General features: G+C 42.5%; 1 protein-coding gene across 1 annotated transcript in view; it reads right to left on the reverse strand.

Moving 5' to 3' along the window:
• The window catches only part of focad (focadhesin), a 41,120-nt gene that overhangs the window by 1,613 nt on the left and 20,044 nt on the right, over nucleotides 1-19,463 (reverse strand). Inside the window, exons 13-43 of the mRNA XM_047570124.1 lie at nucleotides 19,273-19,374; nucleotides 18,759-18,886; nucleotides 18,021-18,147; nucleotides 17,480-17,614; nucleotides 17,306-17,356; nucleotides 15,591-15,674; nucleotides 15,281-15,422; nucleotides 14,942-15,130; nucleotides 13,462-13,583; nucleotides 13,263-13,355; nucleotides 12,612-12,700; nucleotides 11,343-11,384; nucleotides 11,127-11,235; nucleotides 10,935-11,051; nucleotides 9,687-9,925; nucleotides 9,525-9,614; nucleotides 9,103-9,250; nucleotides 8,904-9,023; nucleotides 8,591-8,713; nucleotides 8,423-8,500; nucleotides 6,610-6,681; nucleotides 6,343-6,445; nucleotides 5,569-5,649; nucleotides 5,100-5,228; nucleotides 4,892-5,007; nucleotides 4,071-4,331; nucleotides 3,043-3,132; nucleotides 2,760-2,937; nucleotides 2,532-2,629; nucleotides 508-762; nucleotides 316-391 (exon numbers count right to left, since the gene is read on the reverse strand). Coding sequence (XP_047426080.1) covers nucleotides 316-391; nucleotides 508-762; nucleotides 2,532-2,629; nucleotides 2,760-2,937; nucleotides 3,043-3,132; nucleotides 4,071-4,331; nucleotides 4,892-5,007; nucleotides 5,100-5,228; nucleotides 5,569-5,649; nucleotides 6,343-6,445; nucleotides 6,610-6,681; nucleotides 8,423-8,500; nucleotides 8,591-8,713; nucleotides 8,904-9,023; nucleotides 9,103-9,250; nucleotides 9,525-9,614; nucleotides 9,687-9,925; nucleotides 10,935-11,051; nucleotides 11,127-11,235; nucleotides 11,343-11,384; nucleotides 12,612-12,700; nucleotides 13,263-13,355; nucleotides 13,462-13,583; nucleotides 14,942-15,130; nucleotides 15,281-15,422; nucleotides 15,591-15,674; nucleotides 17,306-17,356; nucleotides 17,480-17,614; nucleotides 18,021-18,147; nucleotides 18,759-18,886; nucleotides 19,273-19,374 — 3,787 coding nt within the window. The remainder of the gene's footprint in view (nucleotides 1-315; nucleotides 392-507; nucleotides 763-2,531; nucleotides 2,630-2,759; nucleotides 2,938-3,042; nucleotides 3,133-4,070; nucleotides 4,332-4,891; nucleotides 5,008-5,099; nucleotides 5,229-5,568; nucleotides 5,650-6,342; nucleotides 6,446-6,609; nucleotides 6,682-8,422; nucleotides 8,501-8,590; nucleotides 8,714-8,903; nucleotides 9,024-9,102; nucleotides 9,251-9,524; nucleotides 9,615-9,686; nucleotides 9,926-10,934; nucleotides 11,052-11,126; nucleotides 11,236-11,342; nucleotides 11,385-12,611; nucleotides 12,701-13,262; nucleotides 13,356-13,461; nucleotides 13,584-14,941; nucleotides 15,131-15,280; nucleotides 15,423-15,590; nucleotides 15,675-17,305; nucleotides 17,357-17,479; nucleotides 17,615-18,020; nucleotides 18,148-18,758; nucleotides 18,887-19,272; nucleotides 19,375-19,463) is intronic.

Genomic DNA, 19,463 nt, shown 5'->3' on the forward strand with positions numbered 1-19,463 from the left:
GGATAGGTGGGCAAAAAAAAAAAAAAAAAACTTGATGGGGACAAAAATAAATAAATCTGAATGTGAATTAACCAAATAAAATAGTGCACATGGTCAACCAGCAACAGCTGTAATCTGCTCCTCTCTCCCAGTCATTTTCAGTGTATATGTAGCTTCATAAATTGACTTCAAACTTAAGTGGCTTTGCATTTTGAAATCCCTTGTGCCATCAGCGTCAAAATTTAAATATTGTGTTTTGAGAGACCTTCTTTAAATGATAAGAACTACGTTTAGTGCTTCATGTTCTCTTTAACATTGGAATGATGTGTTGTTTACCTTTTGCCGTGCTGATGGTCGTGGTTGACAGATTCTGTTCAGGTCCTTCTGTGATGCTGAAAAGCCAGTCTATGAACTGAGAAACACAACGTCATCAAGACTAACTCAAACTAGAACTCTGACTCATCAGAGGAACACAACTATGAAGGTGATGAGTCTATGACACCGAACGGTGCGAGCGGAAACACAAACCTTGTGCGTCTGGCTGCTCCAGGGCTCCTTGTCCAGAAGCAGGGGCAGACTGTGGGACATTCCCAGCATGCAGTGAGGCAGGGCGAGGTCGGCGAGCCGCTCCTCGCCGTACAGGCCGTGCATCTGCAGGCCGGCGGGTTTGGGGTCTGGTTGCCATGGGAACCACTGGGCTCTGATGCCCAAGAGGAGGGGCATGACGTGGTCGCCCCAGGAAACAACGGCGGCGGCGAAAAGCTGGAACAGGAAATCTGTGGCCTTAAGAGAAAAAAAAAAAGAAAAAAGGAATTAGCTCAGAACAACAAAGTAATACAATAGGGTAGGTTAAAAAAATATTTAGACTGAGGAGCCGGAGCTTGGTAGGAGAGGGACAAAACCACACAACAGTATTAGTCAATATGATGGACTTCTGAGGAATAAATGTGATGCAAGAACTTTCTTGTTTGCCTGTGAGATGTACTGATTCACTTTAAAACACTTAATGTGAAAAACAACACAAGATGTTGACCTGGCCTGCAAAGTCACTAGACCCCAAAGTGATCCAGAATCTGTGAGACGCACTGGAACAATCTACTTGGGTTCATACGTAAATGGCTCTTTAAGTCTCCATTAAAGTAAAAGGCCAGGAGGCTCCAGGTCTGGCATACAGACATCACCGAGTTACCTGACTTCCTAAACTCACGTGAGGATGTGACCCTGTGGTCCAGAGCAACATTGTAACAAAGCATGTGTATTCTTCATCCAAGATGGATGATATCAAATAATGATGAACGTAAATTGTGTCTACACAAATATAAATGATTCACACAGGCTGAGGCTACGTATGTAGCCTATATACTAAACCAGTAAGGCTTGTAATCTACGTACGTAACCTACGTACATAACCATTTAAGGCTTGCAACCTACATACGTAGTGTGTAACAATTAATGCTTGTAACCTACGTATGGAACCGTTAAGACTTGTAAACTACTTACGTAACCTACGTACATAACGATTAAGGCTTATAACCTACTACATATGTATCCATTTAAGGCTTGTAAGCTACGTACAGAACCGTTACGACGTGTAACTTACGTACGTAACCTACATACATAATTATTAAGGCTTGTAACCTACTACGTACGTATGTAACCATTTAAGGTTTGTAACCTACGTATGTAACCATTAAGGCTTGTAACCTTCATACGTAACCTATGTATGTAACCATTAAGGCTTGTTAGCTACATACGTAACCTACGTACGTAACCATTAAGGCTTGTTAGCTACATTCGGAACCGTTAAGACTTGTAACCTACATACATAGCAGTAACAAATAATGCTTGTAACCTACGTACGTAACCATTTAGGCTTGTAACCTTCATACGTAGTGTGTAACATTTAATGCTTGTAACCTACGTACGGAACCGTTAAGACTAGTAAACTACTTACGTAACCTACGTACATAACGATTAACGCTTGTAACCTACTACGTATGTAACCATTTAAGGCTTGTAACCTATGTACGTAGTGCGTAACAATTCAGGCTTGTAAGCTACGTACGTAACCTACGTACGGAACCATTAAGGCTTGTAACCTATGTATATATATTTTTGGTGGTTACAACAGCACCTTAAAAGAGCCTTAGTGCGGCGAGCTGCAGCATTTTGGACCAGTTGGAAGTTTCTGGAGACTTATGGAGGTTGGACCAATAAGAGCAGATGTACAGCAGTTGATCTGTGATGTGAATGTGATGTGATATGACGAGAATGACAGTGGTATCTTGTGCTTGGAATGGACCAAGCTGAAAGTAAGTGTACCGAGTAGTCTCGAGGATGACGCCCAGACTCTTTACCTTAAGTTGCAAATGAACAACAATTTTTGGCAATTTGGGGGAGTAAGCATGTTTAGCTGTCGCTTCAACTTTCACCTACATCCTAAAGCACGTGGCTCTCGACATATGCTGAGTTATCTGCGGCATGTGACAACAACCCTTTGACGGGTGGAGGAGCACCATACCGCAGATTTCCAGATCCGTTTAGAAACATACCAGCTTGACGTCTCCGCAGGCGACAGAGGTTGCACCGTAGGCGACGTTTCGGACATGCCCCATCAGCTCCAGGAGCCACTCCATTCGTTTGGAAACACCTGAAGCAAAGAGAAAACCACTTAAGTTGTTTTTTGATAAGGAGAGTGAAGAAGAATTTCCCCACGGGGAGGCATTTCTCTTTTTAAGGCAGGTATTTTGAAGCAGCTCTGAAGTGGTTTCTGGTCTGACCTGTGTTGGCGCTCACAGCCAGGCGACACTGGTAAAATGTTTGCAGGAGGAACCAGCCCACTCTGCGGCTCGGCCAACCCCGGAGCACCCCTGCGATTACATCGTTGAGCCCCAGGAGGGGAACTCTTCCCCGAGAGGTCAGGTAAGCCAGGATGAAGCAGGTCTTTTCCATCTGATCCTGAACAATAGGGAGCAAAGTGGTTTTTATTTATTTATTTATTTTGTCTAATCTATTTTATATTTATTTTTTGGGGGATTTTGCATCCATTTTAAAACGACGTACCTCTGAGACTCGGGTGATCCTGTCGATCTCCGTATCCGACATCTCGGACAGACACTTGGTGACACCCACGTACAAATCCACTTCATCGTTCTACGACAAAAATGACAAAACTTTATCAAGAGCTGAAGATCACAGCTCAGTGGAGTGACCTTCTTTAAATTCGCATCTGTATCATATCTGATGTCAGGAGTCATTGTTAACGATGTTAATGAATATGTATATTCAGCCTCCGACACTTAAAATCTTTTATTTAACTTCGGTTGATTTTTCACCGAACTGTAATTGCTTAAAACACGATATAGTCTGTCAATATTTTTTGTACTTTTAATATATTCACTCTTTATTCATACAGTTTCATGCTCTTAGCTTATATATATATTTATATTCAACTTGACACTGATGCTTTAACAAAAAATATTGATAATTGATAAAGTCTTATCTGTATCTGTTGTATCCTATCCTAAGAGTAATCCTATCTTTTACTGTAGTATATCTTTTATGTAATTTCAATGCTGTCTATTATCTTATTAAATTTAGATTTTACCCCAAGAGTTAACCTATGCTATATCTTATCCTAAGAGTTATCCTATCTTTTATCTTGTCCTAAGAGTCTTACCTCATCTTAGTGTTATGAATGTATCACAGCAGAAATATGCTTTTGTTCTGATATTATAAAACAAAGGTTTTCTGGATTAAAGTAGTTTATAGTGTAGAAAATGTCACAGGGCAGAGTGAAGAAAGCTGATATAGAGCTTGGATGGTTTGGCCTGAAAACCAACTCTATCGTTTCATCTGTGCCAAACTTTAAGAAAATCCGCTGTCTTAAATGTAATCTCTGAAAGTTGATAAGGTTGAGCGCTGTTGACATGTCAGCAGAAGATGAAACACCATCAATAATTCCAGTGTGTGAACTGCAAATAGCATCAGTTGTGTGTAAACAGCGTGCGCACTTTAAATGTCAATTAAAGCTATTTAACTTTCACTCTGAGAGTAAAATAGCTTAAATCTGAAAACAGTTCCTACTGCACCTGGATTTGATTGGGCAGGAGGGCGAAGATCTTCTCGGTGATGGAGCACAGGATGGTCCAGCAGTTGTTGGGGGGGTTTGGGAGGGCCATGGCTTGAGCGAGGCCCTGGAGTAGAGAGCAGCACAGGGGCAGGCGCTGGGACCGGACGTCCTCCTGGAACTGCTGCAAACCCAGACTCTCGATGTAGACCTGGAGCTTGTCCTCGGCCACGTGCTTCATCCACGAGCCCAGGTTCTCATACAGAAAGGCCCTGGTCTGGTACTGGAGGAGGAGGATGAGAATATTCAAAGACATCTATGTCTTTCTTCTACCTTTTCTTATATATAATCTGATAGAGTGGGAAAAAATATGGATATGGCGATATATCGTGATACTTTTTTGTCCGATACAATATCGGTTTTGAATGTCTTGATATCGATTTTAAAAGAAAGAGATAAAGTCATGTTTGGGCCGATTATGAACAATTTCCACACCTTCACCACCACTTTTTCTGTACAAGTGCAATAAATTGGAAATGGATCATTTGGATTAATCTTGTTTTATGACTAAATTTGTCCAATGAATTATCACTACATCATCTGATGTACATATATACAACTTGTATTTTAAGCTGCATTTAATACTTCTCAGTGAACTATGTAGAATGTTGCAATATCATAATATCGCAATAATGTATCATCTCGTGACTCAAGTATCGCGATACGTATCGTATCGTATCGTGAGGTCCTTGCCAATACCCACCCGTATAATCTGATTTATTTATTCTTTAACTTATCAGTTAATTGTTTTACTCACATACATAGAACTCAAGAAGAACTTACACTTAGACTGTGGACAAGTGGAGGTGAAAGCCAGGAGCCCAGAAACAGAGAAGCACTCTGGGAGGACTGAGCTTGAGAAGCTGCTAGCGTCACACACTGATGCTGTACATCCTCTCCTGTCAAAGATGGAAATAAACAGACTGAACACTGCACTCTCTGTCACTTTGTATCCAAGGACTAGCAGAGCCAAACATGTGAGAAGGTTTACCAAAGCTCAGCCTCATCAGAGGAGACAGGACAGCGCTCCAGTTGATGGGGGGATACTGGAAACTGGCTCCGACCGATGCTAAGGGCGCCAGGGCCGTCTTAACCAGAGCTGGATGGGAGAACTCAGGACCTGGGTCCATGAGGAGAGAAGATGTTGGGCTGGATTTTATGAAAAGAGTCATAAAATGTGATTTTTGTTTTTAGTTGTAAACACTTGTGGAATTTTGGATCCAATACCAAGTAAATATAGGGCCAGTATCGCCGATACCGATACTCTTTCTTGAAATGATGTCATGATTGTTGAATAACTTTTGCCTTTACTTCACTGACTAGGATAAAACACAGTACAAATATTTTAGGTAAATAAACCTGTTTCCATTAATTATCGCTCTCATCACGCTAGCATCAATCCGATACTAGGCATGGTATCGATACTATCGATAAGCCCAGCCCTAGTGGACACTACAGACCTTTCTTTCCAGCCTCTGCGATGAAGTCAGCGATGGATCTGATGACACTTTTCTCTGAGAGGTAACTGAAATCCTGAGGAACTGAGAGAAAGAGGGGACAGTGTGAAGAGGAGAAACAGTGAAATATATATATTTTGACGATCCACAACAGTATACAAAATATATGCACTGCCAATAAATCACGAATAAATGTTTGCTGTTAATTCTTAATGTTAATTTAACTCTTTCTTTCTAAATTAATTGTACTATTTTATTTCCAGTGTAACTTTTCCTGATTGTATTTTTAGGTCTCTCAGGCCACTTAGCTGCCACATCCAAGATGTTGTGGTCTGCATCAAAAACCACTTGTGTGTTGATATTATGGTACCTTTTCCTGTTTACATCCACACTTGGAGCAATAATCCTAATACATGTGCCGCCGATTGCACAGACTATTCCAGGGAAGCAGCTATTTGTATAAATGCAGTTTGTTTCTGTTGAATTACTCATGGTGTAGTTGGGAAATCAATGAAACTCATGACAAGGTGTTTCCATAAAAATTCTAACTGATTGTTGTGATGGCCCTAAATCACCAGGGTTAGGACCACTTAGGACACATTCGGAGGTCTCTTAATATTTGGAGGAGTAGGAGTGATTCTTAGACTTGACAAACTAGTCTAAATTCCAAACATTCTCAGCACTTAAGATTAAAATGGTACTAAAATACGACCCCTCATGTTAATGCAAAATCTGGCCAGTGTCAGGACACGAAGCCCCTACATACATCCATGTTACCTGCTGTGTGACTGTGGCTGGTGGACACGTTGGCCAAATGCAAATGGCCGATCAAACAGGCGCTGTTGGACTGCAAACCGATGGCTCCTGAGAATGTGATGATCTGCAAGTGACAACAAAAACATAGTTCAACCAATAAAAAAAAAATAAGTAAACTGTAAATACAAAGAAAAAAAAAAGGCAACAATTGATTACACATTCTCCAGAGGCGCAGATAGGTTAGACTGCTAAGACGATACTGTTAGGAGGAACAACGTTAAGTTCTACCTGGGTGATTGCCCGGATGACCTCATTCAGTCTGCTCTGCTGCAGGGACGAGAGCTCCAACTCGCTCTTCAGCTGCAGAGAAAATCAAACTGTACTATCAAAGAAAGAATTTTTAACTATGGCTCCCACCTATATAGTAAATTATGTGTAAATCAGGAAACTGTTTATATTTGATTTTACAAAAACCATTTAATGAACAATTATTTGTAATATTTATAAAAGTTTGCTTATTGTTGTCATCGGCTCTTTAGTTTTGGGTCTCAGTGTTGAGTTCTCCATTTTTATGGAATCAAGTTAAAGTTTATTTCTAAAAAAAAAAAAAAAAAGGACCCCAAGGTCAGTATGAAAAAATAAATAAATAAATAACTGGGGCCCAAGATAGATCCATGGGGAACTCCACAGCTAAGAGGTTGATGCAAATGAGGAACACTTGGCCTAGCTGGACAAACTGGAGAAACTCCTGTCTGAATAATAAGACCCCACATGAGTGAAGAACAGAGGGGTTAACAATGGGTTCACAGACGTTAACAAGAATTAAAAACAGGGCAGGGTCATGTAGTTTCAACGTGTAGGTGAATACGACGCTGTGGAGGCTAAGGTCATTTAATATCTGCTGGACATGTTCAACCAACATGTCCTCTTCTACGATGTGGTGTAAGAAGAAGGAGGACACCTCACGACTGGACAAACTGATACAGAAGGTGGATTCTGTGGTAGGGACAGAACTGGAGTCCCTGGAGCTGGAGTGGACTTTGAAGAAACTCTGGTCCATCATGAACATTGTCAACCATCCTCTGAACAATACCATAATCAGACAGAGCTGCTCATTCAGTGACAGGCTGAGGAGGCCGTTTGTATCGAAGGCCATACGACTCTACAACGCCCCCCTGTGAGGAAACGACTGGACTGTGGTGGTGTCACTACTGTATGACTTGATGATCTTTCATATCTGTTTCTATGCGATGGAGCTACTGGACATTAACTAGTTATTAAGATCTTCTTTGTTGGGAATATCCTACTAATTAACAGCTAAACTCACAGTTTGTTTTCAAAACACAGGTTTAATCCTCATCGGCGATCCGTTAAAGCTCGCGGTTTTTGAATTACCATAATTCACAGTGGTTTGCGCCGTTGACAAAACCCACACTCAGAGTGTGGCTGAACACTCGGAAACTGTGCCCTTCATGACATCTCAAGGGAATAATGAACTTCCAGCAGCCAACAGCAGCGGGGCGACATCATTATCGTAATGGCTGCTTTTTATTCCAGAAAGCACAACTTCCCGGTGTTCAGCCACACTCTGATCACACTTTTTGTGCATTGGTGAGTTGTGGTAATTCAAATACTTTTTGGAGCTTTTTTTTTTTCTTTAACCACAGGAGGATGTTTAGGTCTTAAAAGGGTTAAATAAAGCAGCTTTGGGACATTCGACTGTGAAGAAGGAGATCTGTTCATATACTTTGCTGAAAACCAAAGAGCCAAAAAATTAGATCTCTGAGAACTCAGATGCAAAGTGTAGAAGGAGGCGCTTTGCTCAAGGCACCTCAACCGAAAGAAGGTCGACCCCATTACCCAATGGTCCGAAAGATGCACACAGCTCCACAAAGGTTTGGTAGTTTTGACTGTAAAGTTTGTGAGAGAGACAATGTTCTCCCCTTTTAGCTTTCACTTAAATCCATAATGGATTTAAAAGGCCTTGGCACCGGATTATTTCCCAGCTTCCTGTCTACCTGAACACAAGCCCAACGTCAGAGAAGATCATCAGTGGCAGCGCACGGCTAGATTAAACCGAGCACGTGGCTGAACCTCTTACCTGAATGAGGTAACTCTCTGATCCGACTAAAGCCACCAGGCCGTTCACTGCGGCCAGTCGCTGCATAGTGGGACAACCCTGCAACGTGAGGACAAGACAAGTCTCAAATCACTCATAACACTCTTATTTGTAAAGATAAAGAGAGAAATGGGGTGACATTTGTTGTACCTCAGCCAGTAAAATCTTGATCCAAGCAGCCAGAAGACGAGGGTGGATGTCTTCTGCTTTGCCGTGCCCGGACACCGACAGGCCGTGAACTGCCAAGCCCAAAGCCAGGGAGAAGCCTGGGGTCTGGAAACATGGCAGGGGGGGATACTTCAGACACTTCTCAGATAGAAACAAGAACTAGAACCACATTGAAACCAGGCCGAAGACATTTGCGACATATCCGGGGAAGTATTTCTTGACAATCCAACACCAACCAAACAGCTGCCCCGTCAAAAAATAGTGGGAAGCAGCTACTTAGGCTCTCATTGCTGACCTGCTGGCTCTCCTCGGTCAGGGTACGCAGGGTGTTCATGACCTCCTCAGCCTTGGCAGCGTCAATAAGGCCCCCATTGAATGCCGAGACGCCCACGCATGCCACAGAGTACGCCAAGACCTGCACAGGCGGACGTTAAACTTAAGAAACAGTTTGAATTTTTTTTTCCTTAGTTGAGTAGTAGGGGGGGTTGCTGTACCTCCTGCAGCATACGTCCCTGCCCGCTGCTGTTCTGCAGGTTGGCCAGAAGTTTGTCGAGGGTTTGGCTGACGCGGACATGTCGGTCCGTCTGTCCGCTATTGCAGAGGGCCGACAGAACCAGACCCAGACCCAACATACAGCCAGTACTGAGGACAGGAAGGAAGAAGGAAGAATAAACCTCTGTTAAAAGTTTGGACGGCACATTTTATAGGGTTGGTAGACGGAGCTGTCACACGGGCCCCAGGCACAATAAGCAAAAAACGAAACAAAGGAAGCTAAACACAGGAAAGGCTTGTTGCACAGAATGTCAAAAAGAACATTTCCTCTTCGCAACTAATGAATTATGAACCAGATACTGAACAATATAAACCTACTACGTGCCCACTTCTCTACTGCATATATATTAAAATATATCCTGACTTGTATTCCAGGTTGGTGTTGAAGGCGCATTTTTCCAGAGCATCCAGAGAGCTGAAGAGAAGGTCGTTGTCCTTCTGAGCCGAGACGTCACTGGATAACAGAGAAAGACGGGTCAGCGACGAGCGTTTGAATCAGCACAGTCGTCCTGGACGGATGGTGTACCTGAGGCGTTGCTGGTGCAGACTGGACAGCACCATGCCCAGGGCCAGGCCCGAGTGGAACTGGATGGCCTGGGAGTCGTCGGCGGTGGGGGAGCCCGGCAGACCGGCCTGCAACGCTGCCAGGACCTGGACGAGGCCGTCCCTCTGCCACACCACCAGCACGGGGACCAGCAGCGACAGGGCCAGGCTGGCGCAGGAGCGAGCTATGGCACTGGCGGTGTTCTCACCCGAGTAGGAGCGCTAAGGGTGAGGAGGAGGGGGAGGAAGGTGTTTGCGATTTGTTCTGTCCATACTAGGCAACGTGCATCAAGACATAGACCGGCCTAATATTGTGTAGGTCTCCCTTGACAACAGTTGTGACTCATCAGAGAATGGACATGGACCTTCTGGTGTCTGGTACCAGAAGGTTGTTAGTGAAGGTCTTTGGTTTCTATGAGTTGATTGGAGGGTTCTCTATGGTGGATCATCTCCCAGATACTTGATCAGTTTGGGATCTAGTGAATTTGGAGGCCAGGTCAGCACCTTGTGATGTTCTTAATGTTTTTTTGAGTTGTTCTTAAAGCGTTTGTCAGGTTTTATCCCGCACGAGGGGGCTGGTGCCATCGAGGAGTCTCATTGCTTGGCCGAATTCTGGGAAGAAGTATGTCTTACTTTAGGTGACACACTGGGAGTTAGGGTCCCATTCTCACCCCTGGCTGAGTTCCCATTCCCCCTAGATTCATAAATCCACAAAACCTAATTATAGCAATAAAAATCTGGTAATGGAAACACACCTTTCAATGGAAGCACTTACAAAGCACAACAGTACTTTCTGAAATGCCTGAAATATCGCCTTTATTTTGCAAAAAACTGTAATGGAAACTTACTACTTAACTCTAGATCTGTCCCTGAGACGTAATCTATGGGCTGGACTCAATGTTGCCAAAACAATGTTGGCTCCAAAATGGCAACCAACCACTTTCCTTGACCTGGCAGCAGTTGGCCAACGCCTTTCTTGAAACGGTTTTGATGGAGCGTTCTATTGCCTGAGTGCATGGTGCCATCCTTACAACTCTACGGGAGTGGGAGGTAGCTCATAGACTTGCAGAAAAGGAGTGTCATTACTATGGGGTGGGGGTGTCTGGTCTGGTCTAGGTGGGTGCTACATGTCTAAGTAACATCGACACGAATGCCAGGTCCAAACGTTTCCCAGCGGTTTCCCATTTAATTGTCACAATGGTCACTGCAGTTGCAGGTAGATGAAACTTACATGCAGGAACCACGGGAAAACCTGTCCTCCTGCCTTGTAGCTGCTGCTGATGATACTGAGGAGCGTGTCAAGCACCATGGCCAACCAGCTGGCAGTGGGCACAAACTCGGGTCCAGCCTACGGCGACAGGACAGTCAGTCACATTTAAGACTAAACAGAGTAGCGGTATGAAGATTAGGAGGTTCGTCTTACCCCGAGGCTGCCGTTGCTATCGGCAGGGAGGCTGCTCTCATACTTGGCGAGGACGGCAGCCAGGCCGCTCAGAGCCAAAATGGAGTTCCCCTGAACGACAGGACTGTCCCTGAAGACGAGACACAGAAGCAAGCAGCAGTGGTGAGGCGTGCTGCTTCTCAACAGTTTTGTTTCCCGCGAATCTAAAATGCAGCGATCACAAGCAACGGGACTCACTTCGTAGCAGTTTTGATGACGTCTGCCAGCTGATCTCTGGCCCTGAGGCAGGAGAAGAAAACCATCAGGAATAAAGAAAAGAAAAGAAACCTACAGAGAATCAGTGGCCTCCTGCCTGTGTAGCTACAAGCAACAAGTGCTCATATTTTGTGGAGATATTCAAAGTCTTAACCTCCAACAGTTACCAGTTAAGAAAATGTTGGATTATCCACATTGTGTATTTATTACTTTAATTGTTTGTCTCAACTCCGTGGTACGGGATTACACTTGAACATGCATCAGCATTATATTAAATACCTGAAATGACAGAAACCATCTTTGAAAAAACATATTTGATGTGTATTTTAATGTAATTTAGCCCAAGTCCCGTCCACTAACATGAAGGAGGTGGAGCTTATGACCTATACGGCAGCATCCAACCACCAGGGGGAGCTCTACTTGCTTCGGCTCCACATTTATACTGTCTATGCTTGCAACCAGCCAGATTTTTGATCAATATCTTCTTATGACAACCAAAATAAATGTAAAGTTAGTGTATATTCTTCGTTTTCAGTAATTTTTTAGTTTTAAAAAAATGTCTGAAAATCTGAAGGGAAACATCTAAAATCATGAGGAAGCTTTTGTTGGTGACGAGGCTCCTGTTATGTTTGCTGCACGTCCGTTAAGTCTTCTGTTGGACTAATGGACGCCACTCATTTTAGTTGAAATTTTAATGGTTTTATCTATGCATTTATTCTATTTATCTATTTACTTATTATATTTAGTTATTTAGTCATTTATTGGACTTTTACAGCTGATTTTATTTATCCTAAGGAGCCCTGGTTTTTATGATCGATTTTTATTATGTGCCTGTGCGCTTATTGTTTCCTTCACTTGCTTGTTTGTTTATTGGATTGACTGACTGTGTATGGGATGCATGTGGAAAAGCTGCAAATGAATCGCCCTATTGGGATAAATAAATCTGAATCTAATACAAAATGTATATGGGTTTTATCAGCACAGTTTAATGTTCCCTTTTCATAAAAATGCCTGGTTAAATGTATAGTTTGGAACCACCACTACTCAGACAGCTTTTTTTTGTTGCACATAGATGCATGTTAATTCAGTCTTATATATATTACCAGTCTTTCATTGCACTGTTCTCACTGCTGCAGTTACTTTGCTCCTATGTAATACTGATGTCTGTGTATGTTTGAGTGTTTCTATTCTGTTCATTCTGAATCCTGATCAGCTGTAGTCAAGCGTCCATACTGTGTCAGTGACTCTCACCACATCCAGGCACAGTGCTGCTTGTACTGCAGCTCTTGTGGGTCCTCTTTGCCTCGTTTCTGCTGCACTTCCAAGTCGGCACGTCGGCCCTGAACACACATTAAACGCAAAGTAAACAACATGCGCACCGACGACACTAGAAAAAAAATCCACAAAATATAAAATTCTCATTTTCTTGTTAGACTATGACTTCATGACATCTATAGTAAGTGCTGTTATTGTTTATGAATGATTTTTTGGTTCTTTAATGTCTCATCGTAATTATATGTATATGTGTAGTTATGTGTGTGCTATATTTATATACTACACATTATTATATGTCATATACATATACTGTGTATATATATATATATATATATATATATATACATATACTGTGTATATATATAACTATTTTATAACCTATTATAGTATATACAGAATTAACATAGGTGAGGGGATGGTATTCAATATGCTTTGTTTTTTTCCTTAAGTTCTGTTGCTGTTTTACTTTGTGTTGTTGTCTTGTGATTGTCATTTGTTTGTTTTCTTATTTTATTTTATGTTCAAATAAAATACATTTGATTGATTGATTCATGTATGTATGTCTATATTGGAGCTCATTGACACTTCTTCAGCTCTTCTAATAATTCATCGGTGAATGGAACAAACCTGCAGGACGGCGTAGAAAGCCCGACTCATGAAACCCCTCCAGGCCTGAGGCAGGAGGAGCGCACGGTGCCACTCTGAGGGCTGAATGTTCACCTACAGAGCAAAATAAAGCACAAAGATGCTTTTTTCTTCTTCGTTTTTTTTTTTACAGGGATCTACGCCAGAGTGGGATGAGAGAGAACAGCGGGCTGAGACATACCTCATGGATGAGGGCTGTCAGTGTCTGCTGGTAGCTGCGGCTTCGGCTGAATAGGAAGCGGTCGATCGGCTTTCCGTCGCGGTCCGTCTGCACAGGAAGCTCGTAGCACAGCAGGAGTCCAGCTAGGACACACAGCCAATTGGGTGAGTTGTACTGAAGAAGAACATCTGCAAACTCAACGCCACTGTAAACTGGAACATGCCTGGTTTTTTGGACACCTACTTTATCGAGCCACCTTCCACACTTTTTATTCCAGTGATTTTGTCACTGCTTCAAACAAAAAATGAAATTACGGAGCCGATGCCTTCAGGGTTCTAGGTTAAGCTGCTGTTCTAGGTTACTGCTAAAATAGCTAGCATCATCTGTGTGAATTTGACGTAGTAGCCTGACGTGGACCTCCTCAGAAATTTAAGTACACGTCAATCAAGAGCTGTGATTGGTCCACTTGGTTGTAGCATGTTTCCTCTTTAGTAATTCCAGCTGCTTCTCCATAGGATTGATATTTTTTTTTGGGATCAAGATTTGAGGTCAAAGACCGAGGTTCAGAGATACCAACATTTGTACGACTCGTCTTTGATGAAATTTCGGTGTAAGTTTCAGTCAGCATAGTTGAAAGTGAAGAAGGAAGTGGAAACACTTCCAAAAATGAACCCGATTGGTAAAAAAAAGACACAGCGCCAACTAGTGTTTGGGTATAAATGACTAACACCGGCGTAGGCTATGTACGTAGGTTATGGCATCTGATCTTAAATGACCCTAAATAACATGGGTGCTTTCAGTGAGCGAGAGAAAACTTTACAGCTTGTTCCAAAATAATAATCATGTCCCCAAGTCATGGCGCACAAACACTATCCAAATGATGTTTCTTTGCATACTGAGCATTGAAAAGGAATTGGATTTTAAGATGCATGCACACATGTTAATGCCACGTGTGAACACAGGTACTTTATTAAATTGGTCAGGTTTACGCAGATCGGATGTTATTGGATGGTCTGAACGGGGTTTGTAGCTATTCATTATTACACAAAACACAGTCCAACTGGAAAACTGACCAGCACGCTAGCAGTCAGCTAACAACTAGCAACCAACAAGAAGGCACCAGCTAACTAGCCTAGCCAATAGCAGCGGGTAAGAAGTGATGGGACATGCAACTACACACGAAAGTAAAACACTAGGAGACACCAGCTAACTAGCCAAACCAACAACAGTAGACCAAACATCAGTGGGGTTTTCAAGTGGGCACCTCCCTTCACCGATGTTTCATTAAGGTAGGCCCACGACACCTCAACAAGGCTGAACAGTATATTGTTACTTAACTCATATTGTAACTGAGTGGGTTTAAGTGCAATTTTATCAAGCGACACCTAGGTTTTCGTTGGCCTGGTGGGTTTCTCAAATCCTGGTCAAATAAAATCCAAACTACCTGCATGGCTCGACACCTCTAGAGATACGTTAACAGACGGTCTAAACGTTTAATCACCGGCTAATCCAGGCTTCAGTCCGGGCTGCTTGTTTTTCTCGTAGGTCTTCAGCATGAATGAGGGGATCCCCGCAACCGTTTTGCCCTGGTCCGATCGCAAGCCACCGCCCCTCAGAGCAGAGAAGTACACTCCCCGTGGCATCTGGCTCATCTCCTGCTTCACCAGCGATGTCAGGAATCGCTCAAAGGCTGCAACAGGGACAAATACAATGTTAAGAAAACACTACAGATTGTGTTTGACCAGGCCTACCTACCCGGCCTTCCTGAAAACTTCACGTACACTAAGGCCGGCTAACTTTACCCTTGAACCGATACAGGAAAAAATACTGCATGAATTACCTGGAAGGATAGGAGTGGAGGTGAGAGTCATCAATTTTATATAAGATGAGCCTGGGATGGAGAGATCCTTCTCCTCATCCTCGTTCTCGTTAGTCTGTTCATCGTCCTCCTCATTTTCAGGGAGTTTTATAACTGGTCGGGCCTAGAGGCCAAACAGAGCATGAAAAATGACTTCTAAAAAGCAGAAGCTTCTTCGTTACTTTACAACTGAATAAAAACAACATCAACAGTTTAATAGCACAAGGAGGTGAAGGCTGTTCAGAGCAGATTGTAAAGTTACAGAGTTACTAGAGCGGAGTTGGATGCTTACTGCCTCGGGAAGATGAGTTATAATGTGGACCACCACTGGAAATTCGGCCAAAGCCTTGTAGCCACAGCTGGCTACCTCTGGATCCTGTCACAACACAGACACACAGTCAGCCTTTTCGTTTCTTTCAGACGTACTTGAAATATCAGCACATTCACAGAGGATTTCGACTTAATTTTTGAACAGCACTTTGGGGATGAGTGCAGCTTTAAGTATTTTACGTTATTGTTGAGCTATCATTAGGCTGCCTTCTGTTTAACTTGGTTATATTTTGTTTAGGGCTGTCAAAATTAACACTCGTATTAATCCATCATCGGGATTAATCTGATTAAAAATTTAAAGGCAATGAAACCATCTGAAGCAGGACGACTCTGGACGTCTCTCAGTTTGTCCAAGTAGAGTTACCGTCACCATGAACAAATGTGGAGTTGACCCGGTAGTGAGAGGCAGCAGAACCAACCCATAAAGATGGAAGATGCTAAACTGCACGTTGGTCCTCTCCATGGGACATTTCAGGACAAAAAATCCAAGACGGAACAGTTGACCGACATAAAGTATCATCACACTCGGCAGGAAGGAGTTTTCTTTTAATCAAAGCACTTCCAGCTTAAAATATCAAAAAGTTCCTCTGGGATTCTGCTAGCATTCTGCTAGCACTTGGGCTAATGCATCGTCCAGCTTGAGACAAACCATCCTCATGGAACATAAGAAAACCTGCCTCGGACAAACTGATTGACACAATTGGACAATGTCGACAAGTTAGTTTGTCTTAGTAACTGCTGAAAGAGGATGAACATGTTAATGTGGAGAAATGTTGGTTTAAAAAAAGGGAAAAAGTAAAGTAGTTTCAAGTTGTTTTGTTGAAACTGTTGAAAGTTGTTTAATAAGCGCATTAAGTGCAGATATATTCCCGTCTTTCTTGAGTCTGTTTTCTAGATTAAAAAATCATGATATTTAATCGCGATTCATCAATTAATCCACAGCAACCCTGTGATTATTTAGATTAAAGCTTTTAATCCTTTGACAGCACTAATTTTGTTGGACACATTCGGTTGTTAAAAGTGACCTCGGCTACATAGTAAATGAGGCCACTACCCCGATATAAAATAAATAAATGAATTACTCAGGTGTCTTGTTTTCTTTATGAAGCTATGATTTGAAATACTTTTTTTAAGTTTACCAGACACATTAGGGCATATTTACACAAAGTACCGATATCTGATTGGTATCGCCGATACCAGCCTGAATTTTACTCTGTATCGGATCAGAAAGGAGATCGTTCTTCTCCTTTTCTGTGGTCCAGGTTTCTCTTTGGTCACCACTCTCTCACTGTTTGCCATGATTGTTTTGATGTTCTCGCTACTTCTCAAGGTTTTCTGACGTTAATCCCGAGTCCCCACCTTCTCTTTTTCATTGGTTGTTGGCAGCATGTGTTAATGGGGTCAGTTATCTCGACCAGATCATGTCAAGCTTCACCTCAAACATTTCGGCCACGTTTGATGTACTGCGAACTGATTTTTTTGTGCCAACTATCCCCGCGGATTATTGCCCAACTGGAACTCATCTCTCAAACAAATTTTATAGAGTGTTCTCAGCTTTAATCGTGCAATCAAATACTACACGATATGATTTTATAACATATATTACATTTCTCAGTCAGGCAGAATGGTGGTGGAAGGTGCATAAACACAAACGCCAGATATGCTCAGTGTACAGACCTTGCTAACAGCATAATTCCACAGAAAGCTGACGACCTCCTCTTTGAGTTTCTGGTGGAAAAGAACAGAGATAAGGATTATTTTCAAATCTGCTTATCATAGTTATACTTGGCAATAGCTATTCCTGTTTGTTCCTGGTGCACAGGAAGGTTTCAAGTGAGTCATATCAGGCACCTCATACTCTTCCGATTTGACTGTGAGCTGAGGAACCAGAGCCAGAAGTTCGGCCACGGCTTTAACCATCAGTGGACGGGAGTCGCAGCTCAGCTCGGGCCCGAGACTTCTCCACGTTGAGATAATGTCCACAACCTGTGAAAAAAAAGAAAAGAAACTGAGTTAATAATATTAATAACTTGAATAATGTCAACTAGATTCCAGATTACAGTCCTTTTTGCATCAGAATAATTGAGTAAAGCAACGATATAACCACTTGGCCAATTTTCACTGCATTTTTTTTCTTTCTGAAAAGAAAACCCCAAAGAAAGTGGAAAGGAACAACCCAAGGAAAATGAGAGAGAAACAGGGGAAAAAAAAGCTAGTATCGGGCTGAAGATCTGGGCTTGTGGCTTTATTTCTGACCATGACTGTGTCTCCACAACTGGGCTGGGTTAAACTCGAAAGGAAACATTGACTAAACATTCTGGGTTTTAGTCTTTTCCACCACCCACATAGCTCAGTTAGCGTGGGATATGAAGTTTTGTGCAGGTTTCCGTACCTCCGCTCGGCACAGGTCCTGAAGCCCTTGAAGGGCGAGAGCTGCCGGCGTCGCCAAGTCCGGTTTGTTGCACTGCTTCAGCGTGAGTGTAATGGCGGCCAACATGTCACCTCCATGCTGGTACGGCCTAAAACGCAAACAAAAGCAAGCTGGACGTACTTCTCTTAACCCGGGGGGGTCAGAGTTCTTTTAGTTCTGGGCCCACATTCAAACAATTAGATCTCAAGTAGAGTGGGACCAGCAACATAACAGAATTTTTCCATTAGTTTTAGTGCAAAGAAGAAGAAGAAGTAAATTAGGAGAATACTTGCATTTATTTGCATCTGATGTACCTATATGTATAATGCATATTTTAAACTGTATTTAAAATTTCACAGTGAAGTATGTAGAATATTGCAATATCATAATATCGCAATAACGTATCATGACTTAAGTATTATATTTAACCGGATCAGTGGCTTGTGTTTTGGGCAGTGAGACGTTCATGTAGAAACTCATCAATGCTTTGTCTCGATATATTCAGCCACTATTTAGAAAAAGATATATAATTTAGAGATACTAAATGTATTTTAAATTTCCTGTAAAATGCCTTCGACCTATAAAGAAGAGTCAAACGTGAGTTTTTACACACAGGACACCAGATTTAATACCGGTCCTAGAGATGGGTACCCGGTACCTGTTGCTTACGGCACTGAGTAAAGAAAGTCGTGGTAAATAGTAGTTTAGGTGCGAGCTGACCTCTCTCTGCAGACGTCCCTGAGGCAGGCGGCTCGGGCCAGGATCTGCTCCCACTGGGCGTCCCTCCCCATCACCACCCGGACGTCCTGTGGCCCCAGCAGACGCTGCAGCTCCGGGTAGACTCGGTCCTTACAGAAACAAAGAAGAGGACAGATTCAGTGTTTGTGCAAGTTTGAACTTCTTTTTAAGACAATTATGGATTAAATTTAAGACCAACAAAATGTATTGTCATTCAGGTAACCCTAACCCTAACCTCAAACCTTAACCCTAACACTAGGGTTAGGGTTCAAATCTTAACCCTAGGGTTAAACATAGCAGGCTGGGAACAGGAAATAAAGGCTTGACTAAGTGTAATTTAAGACCTACAATGAAAAACATGCTCCTATTTAAGACTTCTTAAGGCCTTAAATTTGGCATTATCAAATTTTTAGACTTTTTAAGACTCTGTGGAAACCCTGTAAACAATGAAATAAGACAGTTATGACGATGATACTGATGTATTTGTGTTACAGACCTGCTTCTTCCAGAGAGCAGTCATGAGGCGCATCGCCACCGCCCTCAGCTTGGGGGCGCTGGCCAACATGTGGAGAGTCGGCAGAACCATGGGGACACAGAGCTGGAATGTGAAAGCGCGTGGTGTGGTCAGAGCCGAGGCAGGTTTTAAGCTACGTTCAGTCCATTTTAACACAAATACAGAAGGTATTT

Source organism: Mugil cephalus, chromosome 1 (genome assembly GCF_022458985.1).
Source record: "Mugil cephalus isolate CIBA_MC_2020 chromosome 1, CIBA_Mcephalus_1.1, whole genome shotgun sequence".
In the NCBI taxonomy this organism is placed as follows: domain Eukaryota; kingdom Metazoa; phylum Chordata; class Actinopteri; order Mugiliformes; family Mugilidae; genus Mugil; species Mugil cephalus.